Source organism: Haliaeetus leucocephalus, unplaced genomic scaffold, assembly GCF_000737465.1.
Source record: "Haliaeetus leucocephalus isolate CR32 unplaced genomic scaffold, Haliaeetus_leucocephalus-4.0 Scaffold173, whole genome shotgun sequence".
In the NCBI taxonomy this organism is placed as follows: domain Eukaryota; kingdom Metazoa; phylum Chordata; class Aves; order Accipitriformes; family Accipitridae; genus Haliaeetus; species Haliaeetus leucocephalus.
The window spans coordinates 10,019,989-10,046,320 of NW_010972609.1; the positions used below are offsets into that span (position 1 = coordinate 10,019,989).

At 38.3% G+C, this 26,332-nt stretch overlaps 1 protein-coding gene across 1 annotated transcript in view; it reads left to right on the forward strand.

The window, feature by feature from the left end:
* SBF2 (SET binding factor 2) overlaps window positions 1-26,332 on the forward strand; it is a 290,062-nt gene that overhangs the window by 40,045 nt on the left and 223,685 nt on the right. The window contains exon 2 of the mRNA XM_010563796.1: window positions 11,592-11,680. Within this exon, the coding sequence (XP_010562098.1) occupies window positions 11,592-11,680 (89 nt within the window). The remainder of the gene's footprint in view (window positions 1-11,591; window positions 11,681-26,332) is intronic.

Consider the following 26,332-nt stretch of genomic DNA (forward strand, 5'->3'; position numbering starts at 1 on the left):
ACTTCCAGAAGCTATAAGATGTTACTTTGTATATCTGAACAAATAGCATATAGGCAGTAAAATAAATGTGGGATTCCCTCCCCCCTGGTCCCAGTTTAGCTTTGTTTTCTACTCTGCTCCTAGGGGAAAAAAAAAATAGAAGTTAAAACATGCTTGTACTTAAAATAAAAAGTAAAACAAGTGTTTCAACATGTTTAGGGTTATTGCATTTAGACCTGAATCTTCATATTCAGGAATCCTGTAAATGTGTACTGATACAGAAGAACTGTTGTAGATACATTCTTCCTTACATATTATACTCCTGTAAAGTGATTTAGAAAAATAAGTTTTAGCAGGTGAATGGACTTCTTTAAGAGTAAATATAGAAAGCCTTTTTGTGAAGTTGTTTCTTTGCTGGATTTTAGAGTGTGAATAGCTTTTCTTTATACTCAGCAAAATCAGATTACAGTTACAGCTACTTACAGCTCTGGACTGTGTAAATATCTGTATACTTATTCTAACCTTGCAATCTGTGTTTGATTAAAAAACTAACTAACCAAAAATAAAAAAGGTAGAAGTATTTACTCAAGCTAGTTCTGTATAACGTATTCAAATTTTGTATGCTGAAATGGTGTTGATTAATATGTTGAAATAATGATATTGAAAATGTGAAATTGTTTTAGGGTAAAATTCTAATCTTGCAGTTATGTTTAGGAAATGTCAAAGTGGAGCTTAATTTTTAATTATTGGGTGTATCATTTAAAGATAAATCAAAGGGTGGTTGTGGGAGGAAGATAACTCACTGAAAACAGAAATCAGATTTAATAAATAGGCCAGTGTTACTTCTAAAGCAAAGCAATATATATTCTTCGTTAGAACTGGGAAGCTGCCTAGATTTTCTTTTTTTCTGTGAGCAGTCTGAGAAGCTCTAAGACATTGATTCAGAGTACAAAGCTTAGTACAGTTTCGTCATCTTAATTTTTATACCTTCCTTGAAAATAAATTAAAAAGATTTTTCCGAGACAGCTGGGAAGTCTTGCTCAGTTCACTGTGTTCAAAAGAATGTTTGTTTAACATAGAACATTTATTTTGAAGTTTGATCTTTCCTTCCTATACAGAAGCTGGCGGAAGTGATTTGTTTGCAAACAAGAAGGGGAATTGTCGGTGAGGATGAAACTTTCTCCCTGCCAGCCCCCCCAAGCTTTTTTCCAATTTCTTGAATATTATGCCAACCGTTGGGTAGGGAGTAACTTGAAAATGTTTTAACATTCACGGTTGTTTTCTCTTGTCTGTTATTTCCTTTTAAGACTTTTGTAAAGCCATGTTACTGTCCACCCAGCAAAAATACAGTGTATGTCCAGAAGTATATCATGTCCCAAACATCTATTTGGAAGGAAGAGTCCTGAGATCCAGCTGTTACAGCCAAGCTGTGGTAATTGTATCAGTAACTTATCCAGATAAAATTTTGGGGGAGTTGGAATCCTAGTGAAAGGTGGAGGATGATGGTACTGAAAAGTTCTCAATAGTAACTGATACCTTCATAGGTCCTAGGACAGAAAAGCTTTTTAAAGGACACTTCATGTTATTGCAGAAGTTCCTACATGGGCTCTTAAAAGAAGTAGATGCAACAGCAGCAAAAAGAAATAATTTTTTACAGAACTTGCAGTTAAAAAATGTCAATGAAGTCATTGCAACTGGTCGCTAAGATTTTGGTCTTAAGCACGGCTTTCAAAATGAGACGGCACTTTGCATGACTAACAGTTTTTCAGGTATAATACTGACTTAGTGACGTTTGGTATGTGGCCCTTCAGAGAGGTTAGAAGCTGATGGAGTCCTGGCTGACCAAATCATTGTGTGTACTGTCAGTCAGTGCTGTTGTGTGTAATACCAAGGAGTATTAGAGGGACACCACTGCAGTAGGTAAATACCCATCTAACCTATGGTGATGATTATAACATCCCTATTTATTCCTTCTTCATTCTGCCCATGCTTCCCTTTTCTCTGATTTCCTTCCTCTTCTGCTTTTTATGGCATTTATCAGTTTTCGTTTCACTTTGCATTGATACAACTTCAGTGGATTAAGTTCATCCTTAAATGTGAATTTTCCCCAGACTTTTCAAACCTATTTTTATGGTTTCAGCAGAAACACCTGTTGGTTTAGTGGAATAAGATATACCACGTATTGCCATATTCTGCACCTCCCCATCCCCCCCGCCCCAGCTTCAGCTTAATTAAAATACAAGCTAGAATATTTTTCTTCCTTTATTTACAAAGCTTACAAATATTTTCTGATACCCAGGAATAATGAAGATCATAGTTGACCTGCACAGGAGAATATCTATTGCAGTAATGGGAAGGGTGATGCTGTGAATAAAGTGCTAATCTAAGGTTTAGGTGGTATTGATTGAACTTGTTTCTTGTACATACTTTGGGGGCATAGATCACTTTCTCTATGCTTCCTTCCCCTGTGTATGAGATGGGTTACCAGCTCTGCAAAATAGAGAAGTACCAAAATCAAATATATATCAAGGCATTCAGGAATTTGGACCGTCCAAGTATTTCAGGTAGTCCTGACTAGCAGCGCCAGTACATCTGGGGGAAGATTGAAATACTACTTTTTTTTCTGGTAAGTTCAACAAATTTTTCCTGTGTACAATGAAAAGGGCCTGAGGATCATCTTAGCCTATTACTTGTTGTATCCTTGATAATATGGCAAGCCTCTGGAACATCTGTTGTTCAAGTTCCCAAGATTGTTGCATGTATTTCTTTGACTTGATTAAGATGAACAACTGACTTATGAATTTTGCCAGTTGTACAAACAGTGTCTGTGGTCATTGTGGGAAGCCTGTCTTCACTCTGTCTTCCTAAAAGTACCAACATTTTGTTTAACCTTTTGTGGCTGTTAGGCTGCAATAAAATCTTTCTTCTCTAGAATACATCAGAGTTAAATGCTCTTTATGTAAATTTCAATGTCCAGGCTACTTCAGACTTTAAGAGGCACGTAGTGATGTGCTGTAATGGGCTTGAGCAGATTTTTTCAGAACTTCGTGCCATGTGTTTTAGGCCCATCAAAGAAATATTTTTCTTTTTAAGTATTTAATGTTAGTTCTCCTTTGGCCTCTTGTTCACTTCGGTTCCAGCTCTGACTTCTGTATTGGATGTGAGTTAAAATGGGGATATCATTTGTGGTATTTCTGTCTTCTGGCATCAAGATTTCTGTAGAGATGTTTTTAAAGGTATGGGGAGACCTCAGGTACGTTCTATTCCCTTTTACAAATGGAGGCATAAGATGGAACATGAATTGTCTTCATGCTTCCATGAAGAGCTTTTCCAAAAAGTGACAAGAATCCTCAATAGTTTAAAACTTTTGCTGTTTCACATTGTTTAAGAGCTTTGATATGAAAAGGATTTTACTTTGCAGCAGATTTTGGTGATCTCTTTAGCACTAGGTACTGTTTTGAAAAGAAGGATAAGCGGTACTATACTCCACCACCTCCATCTGTGTCTTTCACACTGACAGTATGTTTCTAACTTTGAATGTGTGAAGTTGTACTTCTGAATACTCAAAATGATTTATTAACTTTATGTGTAGGATCTATAATGGTCGTTTTAAAGTATTTAGTGTGGCATAATTGCTGATGTTCTTTCTCTGTGATCTGTAGTGTGTTTCTTCTGCGCAGATGTGAAAATGGTATCTTTTGTAAGAGATCACCAATGTGCTTACATTCAAAGCCTTGCATGTACGATTAACAATACTTAGAGCTCAAATGTATTTTTATCAGCGGTTTGTAAGAGAAAAGACAGAGTTTATCACAGTTCTCATTAATTTGGAATGTAAGTTGCATTAACAGCTCGCTTCTGGAATTTCAAGGGCAAGCAAGAGATGGCATGTGACCTTTCATGGGGAAAGATTTATATAAGAAGGGAGTCTAGAAGACTAGGGTTCAGGAACCAGCAAATTATGCCAGAATTTTAATGTGTTGCAAGTTTGTATTGTTTAAAGAAAAAGCTGGGAAAAGGGGAAGGAGAAAGAGGGCAGATCAGAAGTGGTTAGCTGGGGAGTAAAGTTGCCTTTTCCTTAATAGCTGAAGGTATAGATTGATCATTCAGCATTCTTATAGGCTGAAATTTCAGTTTTGGTCTTGGGCAAATTCACTATGTGTATGTATTGTACGGGGACAAGAATGTAATGTCTAAAAATTAGAAGCCTGATTTACTGTGTGGTCAGCTTTGAGTCTTAATGTATTAAAGAGTTAAGCCATCTTAAAGGTAAAGATACTGTTGGGTGGTCATGATGATTATTATTACCTGGCACTCTTCATGAGAATGAAATTGCAATTCATTGCTATAGGTCTAAAATTACAACTTTCAAAATTGCTGCAATATCTTCACAATTTTTTTACCCTACTTTATATGACATATAAATATTTTACTACAAAATTAAAGAAAAAAATTGCAAAATACTTCAGTTGAAGTATAAGAATAGTTTTGCTTTTGTAGGAATAACTTTATGAAGATAACAATATGGGTGTTTAACAACAGTAATGGCAGTAGTTTTTTTGGAAATATGTCTTTTGAGTTCTTGTTACTGCCATGCATGTTTTGCATATATAATTAATAATGAAAGCAATTACTCTTTTATGTGGAACACATTGTTAATATGCAGTGATCTGCCATGCTGTGCTCCCACACATGTATACTATATTAAGTAGTTTGTTGTCCGAGTGATGTGTATATCTGAGTTTAAGTGGTTTCAAAAACTTCCAGAAAGTTCTGTGTAATTGGTTTGAATTCAGTGAGCAGTGCTAGCTCTGGGGTTTCCACTAGGTTTTTGGGCAGCTTGCACATTATTTGAAAGGATACCAAAAGATAGAAGATAAAAGATAGAAGTTTTTATATTGATGATACAAAGGTACTTCTTGGTGGCTGTGGCTATCTGAATCCATTAAACCCCAAATAACCTATTTTTCCAATTTAAAGACAAGGTGTCAATATTAATGAATGGCAGTTCTTCCTGTCACTCTCAATAAAGGGAGTGGAATGAAGAGCAAAACATATGACATATGGAATCTTTGTAGATCTGGGATCTGTAAAACAGATACTGGCAGGCACTAACTGAGGAGATTACTACTGGTGTTCACTGGCTGTTCAGTGTGTGTGTGTTTTTAATGTGGTGCCACATTTGGTTAATTAGCTTTAGTTAATAGGAATTTCACTTGGATATTGAAGGAATGTCCTTTTAGTGTTAAGAATTAATGAAAGGGCCTTGAAAGAAGACTTTGGAAAGGATAGGTACAGAGTGGAGGGAACATGGTTGGGATCTAAAACTTATTCATGGTAAAATCTTAATCACCTTATTTTATTTTTATCAGAAAAAAATGGCCAAAGGCTGTTACTTGTCTGGTGAAAGCAGCAGCGTTAAGTGAATTACTTTGTATTTGTATTCGTGTAAAGTAGAAGAGTCCGTAAGACAGACCTTTTCTCTTTATCTTTTTGCTTCTGTATAAGGATTAAATGTAAATTTCTGTATTTGGGTGAAGTACACTTCCAATCAAAGTAAGAAGCTTCTTGTGGCCAGAGCAGGCTAGGTCTTCACTGCCTGTAGAATGGAGGTTCTTTCAAGTGTTCCCGGGTCTAAATTTCGCAAAGAATGCAAGTTGCAGTGCAGTAACATGTGTATTTGAAAATAATAATTTTATTTCTTTTCCAAATGTATCAAATTACAATGAATTTTACTTTGTGATTGCAAACATATAAAACTCCGAGATTTTGAAGAATTGCCCTGATTTAGGAGTGCAGATTCATTAAAAAAAAATCCCCAAATCCTCCCCCCTCCCCGCCCCCACCTGAAAACAAACCAAATTCTTTGACACTGGAAAGAGTGTCTCCCATCTATCTGTATTGTATACAATTTAAGAAACCATGTGAAATAAGTTAGATTTTATGCATTATAAGTAGATTTGTAAATCTCTATTACAGGACGTTTCTGTGGAAGGATTAACAGCTCTTTTTTTTTTTTTTTTTCTTTTTTTTTTTTTCTTTTCACATCTGATGGATGTGAATACTTATTTTTTCTGATGTTCATATCTTGGGTATGGAACTATACACTTTAATTTTTTTCCTTTTATAATGTTGCATTTCTATGATGTATCCTTCATGCATTCCTCCGTAAACTCTTTTTTCTAACTTTGATCTTTCCTTACATTTAAGTTGATGATTTTCTGAAGATTCATCTTAACTGCTGTGGCTGTTATCTTTGTTTAATATCTGGAATGTTTTTGAGACTTCTGTGAGCCTTTCTGAAAAGGATCGTTTTCTAATTTTTGTGAAAACTTGGATACCAAATCAGTTGCACTTGAACTAGAGGTAGATAGAAAGTGTTTCTTTTTTTAAGAGTGTTTTCCCAACGGTGGCCTCCAAGACTGAAAAATCAGGAATAGCTGTACTGGTCATAAATTGCCAAGTTTTGGGAACAGGGGGCCAGTTGTACAAGAGGAGGTGAGGAACTACCCTGTGCCAGTCGCAGCTGCTTCCAGCCAGCTTTGAAACTGGTGTAAAGACCCCAGTGTGTGCCAAAACCTCAGCCAGCTAGAGGAGCTGGTGGCACATGTACTTACGTGTATTTAAGATAGAGCAATAGCCATGAGAGGCAGGAGATGTGAAAGGGGACTTTGCTGGGGACACGGTTAGAGACACGCTCTTGGAAGGAGGTGCTCCATGCCAGAGGAAGCACACCCCCTGTGGGACGCTGGCCACTCGTGATGCGTGCCGGGTTGGGGACACCCCTGGCGGGACTCTAGTCTGTAGATCTGTACTGGCAGAAGAAAATGACCAAGAGGCAAGGAACAGCAGAATAAAACCGCTATGTGCATGACCCCAACCTCCTGCACCGCCTGTCACCTCACCAAATGAATTGGGATGGATGGATCAACAAGGGAATCTGAGATTATGAAGTGGGGAGAACTGCTGGTCAGAATCATAAAATCATTTAGGTTGGAACAGACCTTCAAGATCATCGAGTCCAACTATCATCCATGCCCACTAAACCATGCTATGGAGTACCTCGTCTACTTCCTTTTTGAATACCTCCAGGGATGGTGACTCCACCGCTTCCCTGGGCAGCCTATTCCAATGCCTGACAACCCTCTCAGTAAAAAAATTTTTCCTAATATCTAACCTAAATCTCCCTTGCCGCAACTTGAGGCCATTTCCTCCTCCAGCCACCTGACAGAAGAGACCAGCACCCACCTCACTACAACCCCCCTTCAGGCAGTTACAGAGAGTGATAAGGTCTCCCCTCAGCCTCCTCTTCTCCAGGCTAAACAGCCCCAGCTCCCTCAGCCGCTCCTCATAAGACTTGTGCTCCAGGCCCCTCACCAACTTGGTTGCCCTTCTCTGGACACACTCCAGCACCTCAGTGTCTTTCCTGTAGTGAGGGGCCCAAAACTGAACACAGCACTCGAGGTGTGGCCTCACCAGTGCTGAGTACAGGGGAACAATCACCTCCCTGCTCCTGCTGGCCACGCTATTTCTGATACAGGCCAGGATGCTGTTGGCCTTCTTGGCCACCTGGGCACACTGCTGGCTCATATTCAGCCAGCTGTCAACCAGCACCCCCAGGTCTTTCTCTGCCGGGCAGCTTTCCAGCCACAATTCCCCAAGCCTGTAGCGCTGCATGGGGTTGTCGTGATCGAAGTGCAGGACCCAGCACTTGGCCTTGTTGAACTTCATATGATTGGCCTCAGCCCATCGATCCAGCCTGCCCAGATCTCTCTGTAGAGCCTCCCTACCCTCAAGCAGATCGACCCTGCCTCCCAACTTGGTGTTGTCTGCAAACTTGCTGAGGGTGCACTCGATCCCCTCATCCAAATCATCAGTAAAGATATTAAACAGAACGGGGCCCAACACCGAGCCCTGGGGAACACCACTTGTGACCCGCCGCCAACTGGACTTCACCCCATTCACCACAACCTTCTGGGCTTTTCCATCCAGCCAGTTTTTCACCCAGCGAAGAGTACACTTGTCCAAGCCATGAGACACCAGGTTCTCAAGGAGTATGCCATGAGAGACAGTGTCAAAGGCCTTGGTGTGAGGTCAAGGTAGATAACATCCACAGCCTTTCCCTCATCCACTGGTCATAGAAGGTGATCAGGTTGGTCAAGCAGGACCTGCTTTTCGTAAACCCATGCTGACTGGGCCTGATCTCCTGCTTGTCCTGGGCTTGCCACATGAGCGCTCTCAAGACAAACCGTTCCATAATCTTCCCCGGTACCAAGGTCAGGCTGACAGGCCCGTAGTTCCCTGGATCCTCCCTCCGACCCTTCTTGTAAATGGGCGTCACGTTGGCAAGCCTCCAGTCCTCTGGGACCTCCCCTGTTGACCAGGATCACTGATAGATGATGGAGAGTGCCTTGACAAGGACCTCCGCCAGTTCCCTCAGTACTCTTGGATGAATCCCATCAGGTCCCATAGACTTCTGAGTGTCCAGATGGCATAGTAGGTCACTAACTATTTCCTGCTGGATTAAGTGGGGTATATTCTGCTCTTCATCCTTACCTTCCAGCTCAAGGGGTGGAGTACCCTGAGGATAACTGGTCTCCCTATTAAAGACTGAGGCAAAGAAGGCATTAAGTACCTCAGCCTTTTCCTCATCGCTGGTGGCTATGTTCTCTTCTGTATCCATTAAAGGATAGATATTCTCCTGGGGATTCTTTTTACTGTTAACATATTTGTAAGGGACAATAAAAAATGTTTTTATAATAGTGGCCAGGTTTAGTTCTAGCTGAGCTTTTGCCTTTCTAATTTCCTCTCTGTATGATCTAACAAGATCCCTGTACTCCTCCCAAGTTGCCCGCCCTTTCCTCCAGAGATGATAAACTCTCCTTTTTTTCTTGACTCCTAGCAAAAGCTCCCCGTTCAGCCAGGCCGGTCATTTTTCTTGGTGGTTTGACTTGCAGCACATGGGAATAGCCTGGTGTTGAGCCATTAAGATTTCCTTCTTAAAGAATGTCCATCCCTCCTGGACCCCTTTGCCCTTCAGGACCATCTCCCAAGGGACTCTCTCAACCAGTGCCTTGAAGAGGCCAAAGTTTGCCCTCCAGAAGTCCATAGTGGTGGTTTTGCTGACCACCTTCTTTGCCTCACCAAGAATTGAGAATTCTATCATTTCACGGTCACTAAGCCCAAGACGGCCTCCGACCATCACACCTTCCACCAGTCCTTCCCTGTTTGTAAACAACAGATCTAGCAAGGCTCCTCCCCTGGTTGGCTCACCCACCAGCTGTGTCAAGAAGTTATCTTCCACACACTCCAGGAACCTCCTAGGTTGTTTACTCACTGCTGTGTTGTATTTCCAGCAGGCATCTGGAAAGTTAAAGACACGCTTCTGAGACTACTGCCAGGCACTTGTAGAATGATTGCAGTTCTGCAGCATGCTGCCCTTGGGAATCGTAATCAGTATGTGCTATCTTGTGGGTAAGATTGCTGTTTGGAGTTTACTCTGTGTAATTCATATGCCCATTGTACCAAGAACATCTGTTGCTAAATCTTTTTTCAAGAGAAAATCATAGTATGTTAAGTTAAAAGTACATAAACTGGAGAAAATTCTTATTATTAAATTGTCAGATTGATTCTACCTAAACACCTTGTAAAATTTTTTGTGGGTTTTAAGATAGAAGCAAACTCAAACTGTAAATTAACAGGAAGCCTAAAGGAAGCGTATTTTTTTTCCACCATAGCATTGATTTATGAATTGCTTTATGCTAGCAGACTTGAATTGTGTCAGACTGAAAATTGTTTTTTATGGTAAAGCCAGGAAAATAATGTATTCATTGCTGCTGCTTGGGTGTCTGCAGAGGAAGCAACACATATGGACTGCTACTACTAATGCAGAATTTGTACTGTTTCATAATATTGAAGTATAGCTCTGAGAATTTCACAAGAAAATGTTTAAAAATTTTAATGCTTAATCTCAAAGTTTTGTAATACAACTTTAGAGAAAGGGTGATCCAATTGAATGTGATGGGTCAGCATGGATTATTAAAACTATGAAAAGATATTTTGAATGGTTGCAAATTTCAACTTTGCTATTTAGGAAGCTTTATGTGTAGTTTAATGAAAACTGGTTTCCTAAGTATCTGGTTTGATTTTAAATCAAACTTTTATTCACGCTTGCAGTGGTATCAGCTTGCTTCCTTATTTACCCTGTTTCTCCTATGATCCACACACGGGGTAAGAGACTGCAAATACAGTGGTAGTTTAGAGCTGTGTGTGCTCTGCTTGGCTGGTTTGAATGTAACTGCTGATTGCCTGGGTGGTTGCTGCCTTACAGAAGAGGTAACTGTTCAGCTCTGCTGCTTTTTCCTTCTTTTCGGAGTAGAGGAGGAAATAGGAATTTGGGCCTCTCGTGTCCGCCCAGCAATTGACTTGCAAGCATGTTTGTGTTTTGTGTCTGCTTACCTCTGAAATTATGTTGAAATCATCCAAGAGAAGCAGAAATTGCTAGAGTGAAGACTGATGGATAGGTAGTATTATTAGAGATATCTTGTTTTCTTGGATTTAAAATGCGTATGGAATATTAGACAGGTCTTTGTGCATGTGAAATACTTGGCCATGTTAAAGCAGTTTCCTTCAGAAATCAGAATAATATTAAATTTTCTATTTGCTTGGTATATTTGTAAGATAAAACAGAGAATTTGTTTTTCTTCTGTAGGAAAAGGCAAGATTTGTGCAAGAGAAAAGATCATTCTTCCTACTATTGTACCATGCTTTAAATGTGGAAAACATAAGTTGAAGGCTATTGATTGCATGCTTTATGTTGTGTAGTGGCTCAGTACAAAAAGGTCCTAGCTTTCAGCATTCCTTCAGAATAGTATTGATTAGTGTAAAAATTGCTTTTGCTTTGCCACATTATGTTGTGGTGTATCCCAGAGCTAAAATACAGTAAAAAAAAAAAGTTATTATTTTTTCCATATTTACTCCAGGACTTCAGCGGGTAAAGAACAAAATTCGTGTTTGTACGTGCATTCCTCTACCATTCAGGATGACGGGATGCTACAGTTGAATATTTGTGGTGTTTCTGCATCAGCGAAGTTATCAGAAATCGGCAGTTTTTCTCTACACCTTTCTGTGTAGAAAGTGACTACTGACTTGTCCAAGGAAACCAACTAGAAACACTGGCAAGGAACTAGAGTGTCCTGGATAAATCATGTAGATTTTTAATCTATAGACTTCTTTTTAAAGACTGTTTGTTGACAAATGTTTGATTTCTTTTTAAAATATCACATTATCCATTATATTAGTTTTTAATTTGTTACTGTTTGTAGAGAGAGACTAGAATTACCGGTAGTCATCTGTCACTTTGAAAACATGCATGATGGGCATTGGCTGGATGCAGCTTGCAGCTTCATTTCATGTAGTGACTCCTTATGTTACTACTGGAGAATATTAAGATTGTATTTATTATATGAGTTGCAGGACACACTTGAGGAGCCTGTTCTGCCTCTTGTGGTGAAACATTTCCTAATGTTGAGTATATTCTGAAAATATTCTCATATTTACGGTGATTTAAATTTCACCAGTTTGCCTTTAAGTAATTGAATTTTATCTTTCAGCAGGCCCAACAGAAGGTTTGGGAAAAATAATACAAAGATTTCCTCAGAAGGACTGGGAAGACACTCCTTTTCCACAGGGAATAGAGTTGGTAAGTTTGCATTATATTTTGTAATTTTTGGAGTTTCTTTCACATACAGTTGGAAGGTACATCTGCCTTCATGTCATAATCTGTATTATCTAACCTGACAGGGAATGGATAGAAATTACATGAGTAGAGCGGATAGATAATAGCTTTAAGAATAACAATTTTGGCTAACAGAAGAGAATTTATTCTGGTCTGTACCGCTAAGTAGATATTCCTAGAATACAGAAAATGTCTGCTGCAAATTTAGAAGTGGTGTGTTTAAAATAAATGTTTATTTGTGTCAGTAAGTTTATCACTGACTATGTTTTTAGAAGCATTCTTCAGATGGCAGATGACTTTTCATTGTCATGTTCAAATAAATACAAATGTGTATTTGTATATTGTAGATTTTAAAAAAATTAAAATTAATATCCCAATAAACTGGCTTGATTAAAATGGTCAGTTTTTACTCAGTATTCTGTCCTTGACAGATGGCATAATGGGTGCTTACAAAAACAGTACGCTGAACAAGGCTAGTATACAGTGATCTATTTTAAATGCCCTCTCTGAGAATTCACTGAGTGCCACTTCTTACCCTTCCTTGGTTTCATATTGTGAGATGCAGTGAAGAGGTTATCTTACTCATCCAGATCAGGGGTTCATTAAACATATGGCTCTCAAAATCCTGCAGAGAAATGAAATACTGTGGTCATACTCTGCAAATTAGGTTTCTGAGAAATCATAGTGAAACTCTTACTGCCGTGAACTTAGGAACTTCTGGGACAGGATGAGCTAGAGAAGGAGGTGGCCTGTAGGAAATGTTGCAATAGAAGTCTTTGTACTGTGGGACAAAATCAGCTGCAGAGGACAAAGACACTGACTCTTCACTGAATTTATTACACATACAGCAAACATAGCAAGCTTTTACCAGTATGATACCTTTCAACCAGTGCTCAGCTCACTTGTTGAGTCGTAACATGCCATTGGCCATGTGTTGTCTTTTCCAGTGAAAGACAGAGGAGAGGATCTGAGTATTTACTGCTTGCTCTCTGGTGTAGCAGAGGTTTATGTAATTCACTGTGTGCTGGTGTATGCGACTGGTTGCTCGTTTTCTTCAATAGTGTGGTTTTAATTTCTTCATAGTGAAGTATAAGCCTTGTTTTGGGGGGATGTCATACATTAATTAGTGGTGTAAGCATTATTTCTGATACACGTGATGGACAGTTACAGTGTTTGTGGTATGCTTGCATAATACTGCATTTGGCAATGTAGTGCTGTGCTGAAACAATAGAAGCTCCTGCTTTCTCTGAAGTGTTTCTACTGTTACAACATTATACCAGTTTGTATAGCAATTGATGTTTGCTATAGCTGGTAATTCTCTACTTAATATATGCCTAGCCAGCATGTGCTTGTGCTTGATGACTGCTGACCGAGTTCAGATAAGTGGCTTTTTTATATAGTACACACTATAGTTGTAGTTCATTAGAAGAGAAACCAACTTTGATGCCAAGGCTTAGGGGTGTTTTCTTTTTTTAACCACTCTCTTGGGGTTGAACTAGGTGGTTTGATCTTGCCTTAAACAACTGCAAGAGTTTGAGTCATATTAAGATTTATTTTGTCATACAAATCTTCCTTACCTATTTCAAAGGAAGTAATGTGTCTGACTTCCAGTGATGTTTTGAAATAAATGAGCACAACTTCTCTTAGGGCAATGAAGCTTCTTAAGTGATGTATCTGTACCCAAATGTTATATTTCCCATTTAAGTTTAATTGTAGGATGTTAGCACTACAAGAAATACCTTTCTAAAGGAAAATGGGGTTTTTTTGTTTGGTTTTCTTTTTTTTTTACTTGACTGAACCAAACATTATTTCTGTATCAGTTCTCAAATGACTCATTAGGCAGAGCCATTAAGACTTTAAACTTTCCAAGTAAAATGAAATCTGATGACTTAAAAGTTAAGGACATCTATCTATTCAGCCAGTCGGCAAAATTAGTCAAATTTTAATTTGCTTTCCAAGTGTGGTAATAAAATTTTAATTAATTAAGATTGAGGAGTTAGAGATATTGCGAAGATCAAGCACTAAAGTAAATTACTTGTGAAAGTCAGATTTTGGCAGGATGTTTTTTCAAGATTTTGGATGAGTGTAACATGAATCAACATTAATTCATGGAAAGGAAAGGAGAAAAGCTGTGTTACCATTTTCTGTTTGTCACCTTAAGGGCAGCTTTAATATCATTAAGAGGGTAACAGGCAAACCTTGGGGAGAAAAAAAGTGAGAAAGAAGGTAAGAATAGAATAGTTGACATAAATGTGTATGAGAATGAAGGTAGACATATTTATGAATAGCAGTTAGTTCTATGAGTAGTTGTATTGGGTTTGCATGGCAAGGTTTTGGTAGCAGGGGGGCTACAGAGGTGGCTTCTGTGAGAAGCTGCTAGAAGCTTCCCCCATGTCTGACAGAGCCAATGCCAGCCGGCTCCAAGACAGACCCGCTGCTGGCCAAGGCTGAGCCCATCAGCGATGGTGGTAGTGCCTCTGCGATAACATATTTAAGAAGGAAAAAAAGTTGTGGGGCACACAGAAACGGCAGCTGGAGAGAGGAGTGAGAACATGTAAGAGAAACAACCCTGCAGACACCAAGGTCAGTGAAGAAGGAGGGGGAGGAGGTGCTCCAGGCGCCGGAGCAGAGATTCCCCTGCAGCCTATGGGGAAGACCATGGGGGGGCAGACTGTCCCCTTGCAGCCCATGGAGGTCCATGGTGCAGCAGATATTCACCTGCAGCCTGTGGAGGACCCCATGCCGGAGCAGGTGGGTGCCCGAAGGAGGCTGTGACCCCCTGGGAAGCCCATGCTGGAGCAGGCTCCTGGCAGGACCTGCGGATCTGTGGAGAGAGGAGCCCAGGCTGGAGCAGGTTTTCTGGCAGGACTTGTGACCCCGTGGGGGACCCACACTGGAGCAGTCTGTGCCTGAAGGACTGCACCCCATGGAAGGGACCCATGCTGGAGCAGTTCATGAAGAACTGCAGCCCGTGGGAAGGACCCACGTTGGAGAAGTTCATGGAGGACTGTCTGCCGTGGGAGGGACCCCATGCTGGAGCAGGGGAAGAGTGTGAGGAGTCCTGCCCCTGAGGATGAAGGAACAGCAGAGACAACGTGTGAGGAACTGACCCCAAATCCCATTCCCTGTCCCCCTGTGCTGCTGAGGGGGAGGAGGTAGAGAATCCGGGAGTGAAGTTGTGCCCGGGAAGAAGGGAGGGGTAGAGGGAAGGTGTTCTGAGATTTGGTTTTATTTCTCATTACCCTGCTCTGGTTAATTGGTAATAAATTGAGTTAATTTTCGCCAAGTTGAGTGTGTTTTGCCCGTGACAGTGATTGGTGAGTGATCTCTCCCTGTCCTTATCTTGACCCACAAGCCCTTTGTTATATTTTCTCTCCCCTGTCTAGCTGAGAAGGGAGGAGTGATATAATGGCTTTGGTTGGCACCTGGTGTCCAGCCAGGGTCAACCCACCATAGTAGTTTGAGTTAAAATCCTCTTAAGTGTACTACTTCTCCTTTGAGTGAAGGATCTTTATGGAATTACACGGTTTCTCTGAAATGGAAAAAAAGCAGTGGTTTGTATCTGAAAAACATGTTAAGCTCTCTTCAGTGTGTTTTCATGAAGGAAAAAAGGGCCAAAGCTTTTCATGCCTAGTGATAGGATTGAAGGGAGATTTGATTTTTTGAGTCTTGTCTTCTGTCAAAGTTAGTTCTTCTGCCATGAATCACGGAGATCTTCAGCTGATCATTGGTGAAGATCTCACTGCTGCCCAGCTCCTCCCCCTGCCCCGCCCTGGCTCTTTTGTAAAGCGAATTATTTGCCTTGAATTTGGACATTGGAATTTTTTTCTGAAGTTTTTTTGCCAAATAATACAGGTTGAATCAGATAACTTGTCTTGGCATCTAATGGCTGACGTGATCTAATGATTGTTTCCCGTTCACGCTGTTAATGGCATTTTGTGAAACAAGGCAGGGGGGAAATAGTGTAAAAGACCTATGCCCACCTCCACACCCCAAGCTTTAATACTTTAAGATTGAAAATGCCTGTTTGGACCCCTTGTGATCTCCATAGCTTGTAGAGATGCCGTTAGTCCAAGCTCCAGCCAAAAACTAATAGACAAAATCATCTGAGACTTTTGTGGAGGGCTCTTCTCTTTCCCCATCCCTGCATGCCCCCCACACTTCTGGGCCTGAATTTGTGTGGTTAGATTTCTGAGACAAATTAAGATAATGTAGAGAGTGGAGTTGTGCAGGTAATTTTTAAATTAAATAATAAAACCACTGCAAATAATATTTTTCATTATTTTGAGCCCAGTTTTGAAGAATGAGCTAACATGGGAAAAACTGTGCCTAATGGACCTTGGACACTTGGCTGAGTGAAAAGGGATCATTTTGAGAACATCTGATCTAGGAAACATGATGACCCTATTTCAACTTTTACTTTTAGCCTTGAGTGTATTTGTAGTTTTGTTAAGTTGACATAAATATATAGAGAATTGGGTTATTATAAAATGTAGTTGCAGTTTGAACTTCACTGAAGAGTGTTATATTTGGTGTGTATATATTCTGAATTAAAGGATTAAGAGTTACTTAAACTGTTTCTGTTTTTATATGTGTAGCATGTTAGCTATGTTCTGGTCTTGTTTAATGAACACATAAGTTATGGAATAAATACATTGTCCAAAATTCAACAGAAATATACTTTATGAAATTTTATTGAAGTCAAGTGTTTTAATTTGTCTTGTTAAATAAATTATGTGTCTTCTGGTTGTCAGTGGTAAGTGAGCAAAGCCATGAGTCTCTGTTGAGGGAAAGATACTGTCAGTAGGTCTTGGTCAGTGTATCTTCTTAGAGCTTCTACTTGTCTGCATCTCATCAAATTACCTAAAGAGATTTTTCTTAATCTTACACTCTTTGCATTTACCATTTCTCTAATGGCTTTGCATGTTTTGACTTTGTTCTGTTGATAACTGAATACAGAAACTTTGATAAGTGAGCCACCTGCAAATTGCTGTGAAACATACCTCAAATTTTTTGTAATGGATTATTGATAATTACACTAGCTAGTAAGGGCACTAATGCTTTTTTACCATTTGTTGAATTGTGTGATATAACCGAGAATAAGTTATGATTTTTGTTAATATATATCATACATATTGACTGTTACTTCAAAAGCAGTAAGATGTTGTTCTTTGATTTGCTAGAACCTTTTGTGGGCTATTCAAGGGGAAGATAGGAAACATTTTTTATAATTTCAGCTCAGAAGCTGAGCATCTTTAGTTTATTGACAAATAGCAGTCCATATGCAGTTTACTGACAAATGTAAGTCAAAGTGAGTTTCCTCTGGTTTCATGGAAGTAAGCTGACTTTGAGGAGTAAAGAGAGATTTATACTAATTCTTAAAGTTAATTAAGTATTTGGCTCAGAAAAGCATTTAAGTCATTGGTTTTCAAAAGAATGCAGTTAGAACATACCAATCTGATAGTTGCCCCACCATGATATATTAAATGAACATGTTTTGGTATCCTCTATAGTCTGTCTGTTTCAGAAGTTATTTCAGCTTTACACAGATACAGCTTAAGTTTAAAAATAACCCTCTAAAATCACTTGAGACATATAGAACAGTTTAAAATTAGGATAATCGGACTTCTTGTTCTCACTTGTAGAACGAATCCTTGAGAGACTAAGTTGGTTGAATGAGTTAGCTTTACATTTCTGCATATTTTTCTTATTTATAATCAAGTTTTAATTTTGCTGTATACCTTTCTAGACTTCGTAATTAGTTATATATCAAAGAAGGAAGCTTTGGTATGTAATGTTACACTGTAAACTCATTTTTGTCCCAGGGCTAAATTAGCTAAACTGTCATCTGCATTACGCGGTGTTGGGAGGCTAATGTTAATTAGGCCAACGAAAGTCATACCTAGAAATAGATACATTGTCTTAAGTTTAAACTAGATATAATGTATTTGTGCAGTTTGTGAGTAGCAGGGAAGAAAATTTCCCACTGTAACCGGTGGTGGTGGTAGTTAGTAGTAGTGTCATGAATTAGTAATTTTCATTTCAAGTATGTGCAAGTATAGAAATGAACATACATTTCTAGACAGGCTAATCACCTAACCAAATAATTACTTAAATTATAAAATGTAATTGTAAAAACTGTTATTTAATACAGTCCTTTGAAGGCAGTGGACATGTGTTATGCTAGGAGGAATGCTTCTGAAGAAAGGCTGTATGTGTCCCTTTGAGATCTGATAGGATGCCTGCTTCCTCCTAGAGGAGGAGGAGTTCGTGTTCTTGGAATAAGCATATTATTCTTTATGTAGAGCCTTGTATTTGCTGCAGATCTTAGCATTTCTGCACTTTTGAGCAGCTTCAGATATGAACTCTTAAATAGATTTGAAGTATGTCTTTTATGAAACCTTGGATTCATCTTTCAAATTCCAACCAACCTGAGACCAGAGATATGAAAAAAAAAATCAAACAAGAGTAAGGATTGGTATGTATGTATTTTCGAAGTATATCTGTATTTTGACTGACTTAGTGTATCTCAGTCTTTTGACAAAAAACAGCTTCTTAGTCTTGTACAGATTTCCACTTCATGATGACGTACATCACTTACGAGTGACAGCTGAGTTCTTAAGTGAATATACACTGCTGTTGGAGCTTCACAATTGGGTCGGGGAGAAGAAAGCTATCAAAAAAACCCCACCAAAACCCAGCTAATTTGTCTTCAGAGTTGTATTGAAAAACAGAATGTCTGTAGTGAACTCCTAGAGTTTTGGAGATTACTGATGCAGAGTCTGAAAATCATTACACATGCTGTCAAAAGTAATACTTTTAAAATTCAAGTGCTAATCACTTAGTGTTATTTTTGTTTTACCACTTTGGTGTAAGGCAACTTTTCTAGGAAAAAAAAATCTGATACTTGAACATTTTACTACTTATTTTAAATAAGACATAAGAGACAAACCGTGTTGCAGATTAGCCAGTTAAGGCCTGAAGTGATTAAAGTTTTAAGGGGTTTAATCTTTAAATGCTTTAGTCTTAGCTAGCTGATCTGTAAGCCAATTTTTCTGCAACATTAATGCTTTTAAGGACCTGAATAAAGGGTGAGGTTTTTTCCTCTTTCCCGTCAAACTTTTTTTACCTCTCAAGAATCATTACATATGTAATTATTTAATGAACAACTGCATGACAGAGCTCAGTGTGGCACTTAAAAATGCATTGTGTTCTTTCATTCTCATGTTGCAGTACAGGTGCTTTCAGCAGTTAGTAGAAAACAGATGATAGCAAAAGTATGGCTAACTTTATTGGAGTTATATTATGAACTAAGTTTATATTCCTTTAACTTGTCTATATTAGCCTCCAGTGGAAATCTTAGAGTGCCATAAATGCAGTGTATTTTACGGTAATGTTTCTGCTGTGCTGTAAAATAGTTATATTCTGGTTTTAAAATCCCACTGCTTTTACTGAGTGGATTTTAGCTCCTGGATTTTGTAGACTAGTGGGGTAAAATAATTTGATACTGAAATCTAAGGACTTGCAAGTAGTCTTGGTCTTACTTGACTAATACTGTGAAAGGGTGCAATTAATATGTTTTATCGTTTTTTTGCTTTGTTTTCAGTTGGGTGGAAAAAAGAAATAGAAAAATGGAACACTTTACTGTACAGTCAACATTTTTAGTAAAAATGATAAACTATTGAAGTGACACCTGTTTGGAATTTTAACTCTGTAGTCTTTCCATGGAGGTTATTAAAAATAGACTGTATTGAAGTGTAACCTTTTTTATAACTATCAAGGTGTTTTAAGATAACCTCCCCCCCCCCAATGTATTGTAAGTTAACTTCTTTTCAAATCTTCTGGAGGAGAGTGCCATTTTTATAAGCTTTCTTAAGAGTTGCAGGTGTTTTTAGAATCATAGAATGATTTGGGTTGGTTTTCTTCATTCTTGGTATCTGTCATCTCCACAAATAATACTTGGCTGCATAAGACAGTCTTTTCCATTTAAGCTTTGTGTGTGATTCAGTTTCTGTGTTACATCTCCATGAGGTTTTTTTTTCACCCTCTTTAAAAATTAGAGGAAAGACTGCAACATGGACATTTCTGTAAGTCTCTGCTTGTGGGTTTTTTTTCATAACAGTTAAGCAGAGGAGATTTTGAGACCCACAGTGAAGTCATGTTGTGGTGTAACATTTACAAATCTCTGTGATATCTTGGTATTTTCAGCTTATAACTAGTAGAGTTGTCTGTGAGAAGTCTCCTGGAGACCCTGCTTTTCCTGAAGGTTCTGCAGTTTTGATTATTAAATGTTTTTTGATGTTCCTTGTTTTTTTTTTTTTTTTAAAAAAAAAAGCTCCGTATGTAATGATGGAGATAATGGAGGTACTCACTGACTGTAGTAATACAAATGTGATTATGCTTCATTTAAATAGTGTTATGATGATGGAACTGTATCAGTATCATCATTCTTATTCCTCTCCTGCAGGTATTTGAGAACGATCTGTAGTTCTTCCCCTCAACAGTCCTGTCTGTGTCAACAGACAGATGTGCATTTTTCTCTCCCCCTGTGATTCTCTGAGATTTGAGAGTCTGCAGGATTACGGAGCATTCTTTGTGCTCTTCAGTTTCACAGGGTACAAGACTAGAGTATAAAATACCCTTGGAATAAATGGGTTTGTGGCTAGTATGTTTCAGTAAGAATTTTTCTCCCTGTCATTTTATCCTATTATCTGTATGTACTCAGTGTGAACACATAAATGTTTGTGAATATTTTTCATGCTTATTTAGAGGCACTAAGAAATGGTCTAGACTAAAAAGGGAGAGCAACATATAACTCTGGAACACATGGTATGAAAATGGGTTCTGTGTCCCGAAATCAAAACTGAAGAGCAGAAATCCTATTATATTTCATTTTTTTAAGAGGAAAAATTATGGAAAAATTTTTATTTTTTGATTCTTTTCAACTTTATTTTCCTTGAACACTTTATAGAATAGCCTGGCTATGGACATGTTTTGTCTTTTTCCAAAAATGTTTGTTTATGCTTGAAAGTTAACTTGGATGAATGCAATACATAACCTTAAAATGCTGTATGTTTTTAAATAGCTGAACATGTTCTTAACGTCAGAAGAGGTTCTTTACTCTAAGTGACCTATTCCACTTTAAACCAATCATCACTGAAAATTATTTCAGAATAATTCTGTTTGAAGACAAATGATGTAAGTTTGGAATGCAAGCAACAAAAGAGAAATTTGTCCAGAAGGACACAAACCAGTGTAGTCTTTTAAGTCAGTGAAAGTACTGTAAGTGCTGTACCTTCTGAGTCTACAGCACTATTCTGATGCTCTCCTAAATATACAGAAATGAATAGAGGTGTATTTATGTGCACTGTAACATCTAGATCTGTTATTATATAAAACTACTTTTTTCTAGTTGTTTCTTTTGCCATATGTAGTTGACTGTCCCTAAGTTAGTAGTATACAGGTGTTGGCATTTATCCATCCTTTGTCTCGGCAAACAAGTGTTGTGCATCTTGAGCTAAGTGTGAACCAAAGAAGTTTAGCTTTTTTCAAAAGGTAAACACTATTTGAGATGGCTGGAGATTAGACATGAGAAGACTGGATAAATGAAGACAATGAACTGTTCTCCTTGTCCTTTAAGAATAAGGTGAGTAATGGTGAGTGGATTCTAGCAAAGAAGATTTGGTGTGAACAGTTAGAAATGTTTAAATAGATGGAGCTCACACTGCTTAGAATGAAATTTTGGGGGCAGTATTATTTGTTTTTGACATTAGATACCTATGAGGAATGACTTGTGTGAAGCTAATAGTAGGGCATGAAAAGGGGAATAGCTTGGATAGTCTCCTGAGGTTCTTTTTGGATTTGTTAATCTGAAAAGCTAAGGCTTTAGCTCTCTATCTGCCTGCTTGTTTGCTTCTCTGCAGAGAGAGACAGTAGTAACTCATTGGGAAGAAATGAAACTGAGACATCAGAATGGTGGTGAATGAAGAAATCTGTGTGGATTACCATGAGAGATGAGATCTGGTCTCTAGGTATGATTGTCAGGTGTTTGTCCTTGCTGTTAACTACAGCAAGCTTTTTCTGAAGAGTTCTTCATGTCACTGTTTCATCAGGTTCCTGTAACTACCGGAGAGGAAGAGAGAAAATGAAACTTAGGCAAATGTAATAGCCCAGTAACGCATTGAAGTGAAGTACCTCAGAACCACTTCCCAATTTGTTGTTTAAAATACCCATGTTTTGTTTCAGCTCGTTATTACAGATAATTATTTGTCAGCCTTCTGTAAGAAATTGGAACTTTCTTTATGGCTGAAGTGCAGTAATGTAGGCAATTTTTTGACTGAAATTTCAGGGGGCAAGGAGGAGGTTGTTTGTTTTGATTTTTCTGTGTGTTTGTGCAGGGAGCTGAGAATTTGTGTGGTTGTGGAGAGAGCCAGAAAGCAAGACTGTTGTCTATTGAATTATAACTGTATATTCAGTTGTCACAAAGCTATCCTTCCTAGGGTTGTGTGAAGGAGCAGAAAGGCAGATAATGTGCATCTAATCAAACACAGTCTATTGGGCTGAATACAAGATTGTGAAATTTGAACTGGGTCATTGAATGTGTTCTGGGAATCCAGAAATAATTTATCGGTGAAGTTGATTCCTATGACTATAAATCAGTTTGGAATGTTTTCTAATAGTTCAAGAAAACAGACTAATGGAAAATCAAGGCTATTTTATGTTTTTCTGAACAAATTTGTTAATGGTTTGTGTTTTGTTAAAGCTGATACTTTTCGTGCTAAGAATTTCCGATCATCTGATCAGTAGTACTTGTAAATCATGATATTCGCCCAACCCCCCAATTTGACCAACCTTTTAATTTGTACTCTTTTTATAAATTTTGTTATGTTTGATGCCAGTTTCTTTTGCTGGGTTAAATTGTGTCAGCAGTTTTAAAGCCTGACTTCTTAAATTTGAAAACTTTTGAGATGCTTTTATACAGTATAAATGCTTATTCATAATACGTTATAAAAGGTGTATCCTAGTTGTGTTCATTAAAAAAAAAGAACAATAATTAATATTAAGATGACCCTTCACAATTTTGCATATTCTGTGTGCTGCAGCTCACTGTATTGGTCAGCTCTTGTATTATGCAACTAGAAGCAAAACAGAAACATTGGTGCAGAGACTTTTTGCTGTTTCCAATTCGTGTAACTCCTGGTTTTCCTTTCTGGACTCCGTACAGGGCAGAGCAGCTGTGTGTTCTAAACAATACACCTGGCACAAACACCTATGCAGGCTTGGGGAGAACGTGGCTGATTTCAGTGGTTCAGTGTCTGACTGAGACTGTGCCATGCAGAGTCCTAGGGAAAGGACTTGGAGGCTTATTTCCAATTTTTTTCAAAAGCAGCACATTGGCCTCAAGCACAGTCGCTAACTGAAGTGTCAAAAGGAGTTGAATTTATAAATCCTGAGGTTGGGATGTTGGTTTGTTTGTTTATAAAGCAAAGACTACTTAATATTGTTTCAGTACGGCGTGTGGATGCTGTCTTTTGACTAATTGCATGGAACTGGCAAAACCACTTTCAGATCTTCCAGTTTTTATTGTACAGCTTTGTTAGACTCTTTTATCTATTTCCTAATAACATATAGCATATTGTTTTCTTTTATACAAAACCTGGTATTTGTAGATGGAAAAAAGAAAAGGTTATGAATGAACTTGCTGCTTAGAAGATATAAAGGGTAGCTAGGCTATTTAGATGGCCCTCTTCCTCCTGTATAATTCTTTAATAATATGATCTTTAATAATTTCTGATTTTAATAATTTCTGATGGTGCAGGCCAAAACCTTTAGAAGTCACAAATTTCTAAGATGAGAGTGTTAATGCTGCAGTCTGATCTATGAAGTGTTAGAATGTTACTTAATGGTATGTTTAGTTGCAGTGTCTGTATGTTTTTCAAGGACAGGCTGTTAAAGGATCACTTGAACAGGTGCTTTTATTTAGCTGTAATGGATACCAGGGTAAACTAAAAAGGAATTTTATTTCTATATCAGCAATAGAGTAATAAATTAAGCATTTGAACTGGCCTCTAGCGTGGATCTCTAAAGCTCCAACTTTCACAGATTTGGAGAAAAGGCAGTTCAAGATTTAGTTGTGGTTAATGCTACTTGTACGATGATCCTTTTACAGTTTGTAGTTCTTTCTCAGTTTGCAACCCATTAAATCTGAGCTGCAGAGTGAACCTAGGCAAAGAGGAAGAACACTGATACCCGAATCTTCTTTTGACTGGCTTTTGGAACATATTCTCAAGAGCTTCCCTGACCAGATATCACAAATCTTGCAGATTTTAATGGAAGTTGAGAAGATAGGACATGACACCTCCCATCACCTTCTGGTACAAGGGCCCATATCCCAACTGCCTTTGTTTTGATATGACTCTTGCTGTTACCAGATTTCTTAATTTCTGCATCTGTCTTTGTTTGTTTGTTTGTTTCTTGTAGCTACTGTGTTTTCCTTTGGGGGTAAAGAAAAAGACTGTAATGTCACCTGTGCTCTGCATGTTTCCCTAACATAATGTCCTGGTTTCAGCTGGGATGTAGTTAACTGTCTTCCTAGTAGCTGGTACAGTGCTATGTTTTGAGTTCAGTATGTGAAGAATGTTGATAACACTGATGTTTGCAGTTGTTGCTCAGTAGTGTTTAGACTAGAGTCAAGGATTTTTCAGCTTCTCATGCCCAGCCAGGGCACCTGACCCAAACTGGCCAACAGTGTATTCCATACCATGGGACGTCCCATCTAGTTTAGGAACTGGGAAGGGGGGGGCAGGGATTCGCCGCTCGGGGACTGGCTGGGGGTCGGTCGGCGGGTGGTGAGCAATTGCCCTGCGCATCATTTGTACATTCCAATCCTTTTATTACTACTGTTGGCATTTTATTAGTGTTATCATTATTAGTTTCTTCTTTTCTGTTCTATTAAACCGTTCTTATCTCAACCCAGGAGTTTTACTTCTTTTCCTGATTTTCTCCCCCATCCCACTGGATGTGGGGGGAGTGAGTGAGCGGCTGTGTGGTGCTTAGTTGCTGGCTGGGGTTAAACCACGACACATAAAAATACTGCAGTACCTGTCTTCATTTTGTATGACTTCAAGAAAAAAAAATAAATAAACAAAACCCCTTTGCATATTAAAAGCATAAACTTGATCATTATGTCATGATCCTGAGGAGACTTTTTTTCCCCTCCCTGTCTTTTTGGATTTATGTATCTAACTAAGGTACTACTGAAGTTTTTGAAGAAACTTTTCTGTCCAGATTTTGTCATACAGGTGTCCCCAAACTACTTGCTTGTCTTTTCCTTGCACTGGCTGGTTCCTTTATCTTAATGAGAAACCATCTTTTACTTATGTCAACAAAAGGAGATACGAAAAACAGATCACACTCAGATACTGAACAGGTTTTCAGTTATCCTCAAGTGAAAAATATCTTTGTTCTTTTTTGTTGAAAGTATATATATTCTGACTTGAGTCTCTGCCAAGTTACTTGAACTAAAGCAACCAGTATATACATAAAATTAGGAATAAAGCAATTTTAATGTAATAAATAATGTGTAATAACACCCCCCACCCCCAAATAAAATGATCTGCTGTTTTACTGAGCTGCTAATATTCCTGTTGTCATTCTGCAATGAGTTGTGAGGAATTTAATATAAGAACTGGCTTTAACTTTGTGGGTGTTTTCCCCCTCTGTCTCCATGTATTCAGAACTTAAAGTTTTAGCTCTTTACCCAAGTAAAGGCAGTTAAACCCAAATCCATTCTGGTGTGTCTCTAAAACAAACTGGTGGGACAAGGTCAGATTATGTAATTACTTACTGTAGATTGACACAGTATATTACACTGGATTATAATCAAGCAAATATGCTTTTAGTATTAAAAATGCCCAATGCAATTATGATTTTGGTGCTTTATCTTAGGCTTACCTGTGAGGTAAGAGTGCAGAAAACATTCTTTTATTCTAAAAAATATAAATAAATTCAAAATTTTGGTCCAAGAGAGAATACCTGCTTTTGTAATTTACTGATAAATCTGCATTATAATGTAGTATTTTAAAAACAAGTGGTATTCCCCTTCTGTAAATGGCATACACTAAATCAACCTCACTGCATTTTTAACTGTATTTTTTCCTTTTCCACATGCGTTATAGCATGTGGACAAGAGAGATGTTCATTAAAATCACGGCTTATAAGCTTAGAATGAAGAAAGAATTAGATTTAATATCAAAATAGTGGGATAAGAAGTGGGTACTAAAGTTACAGTGTGCATTTGTGACCTCAGTGTTTTTAACATTCTTCGAATACCAGATTTGTCTAGTTCTCGGCATCACCTCATGATTATTTGCTATAACTGCATACCAGAAAAGCTTATTTCACAATGATTTTCCTTCATTCTGGCCCAGTAATATACTTGTAGAGACTTGTTGGCATTTGCAATTTTTAAGATTTGTTGTTGGATTATTTTCCTATCTGTTTCATGTCTTGTATATTGAATTTGATCTCCTTCTCCCAAATAACAGAGGAATTGGAAAGACCTCTCAAAAAGTGGGTGAAGAGTACATTCTCCCCCCAAGACCTCCCCCCCCATCC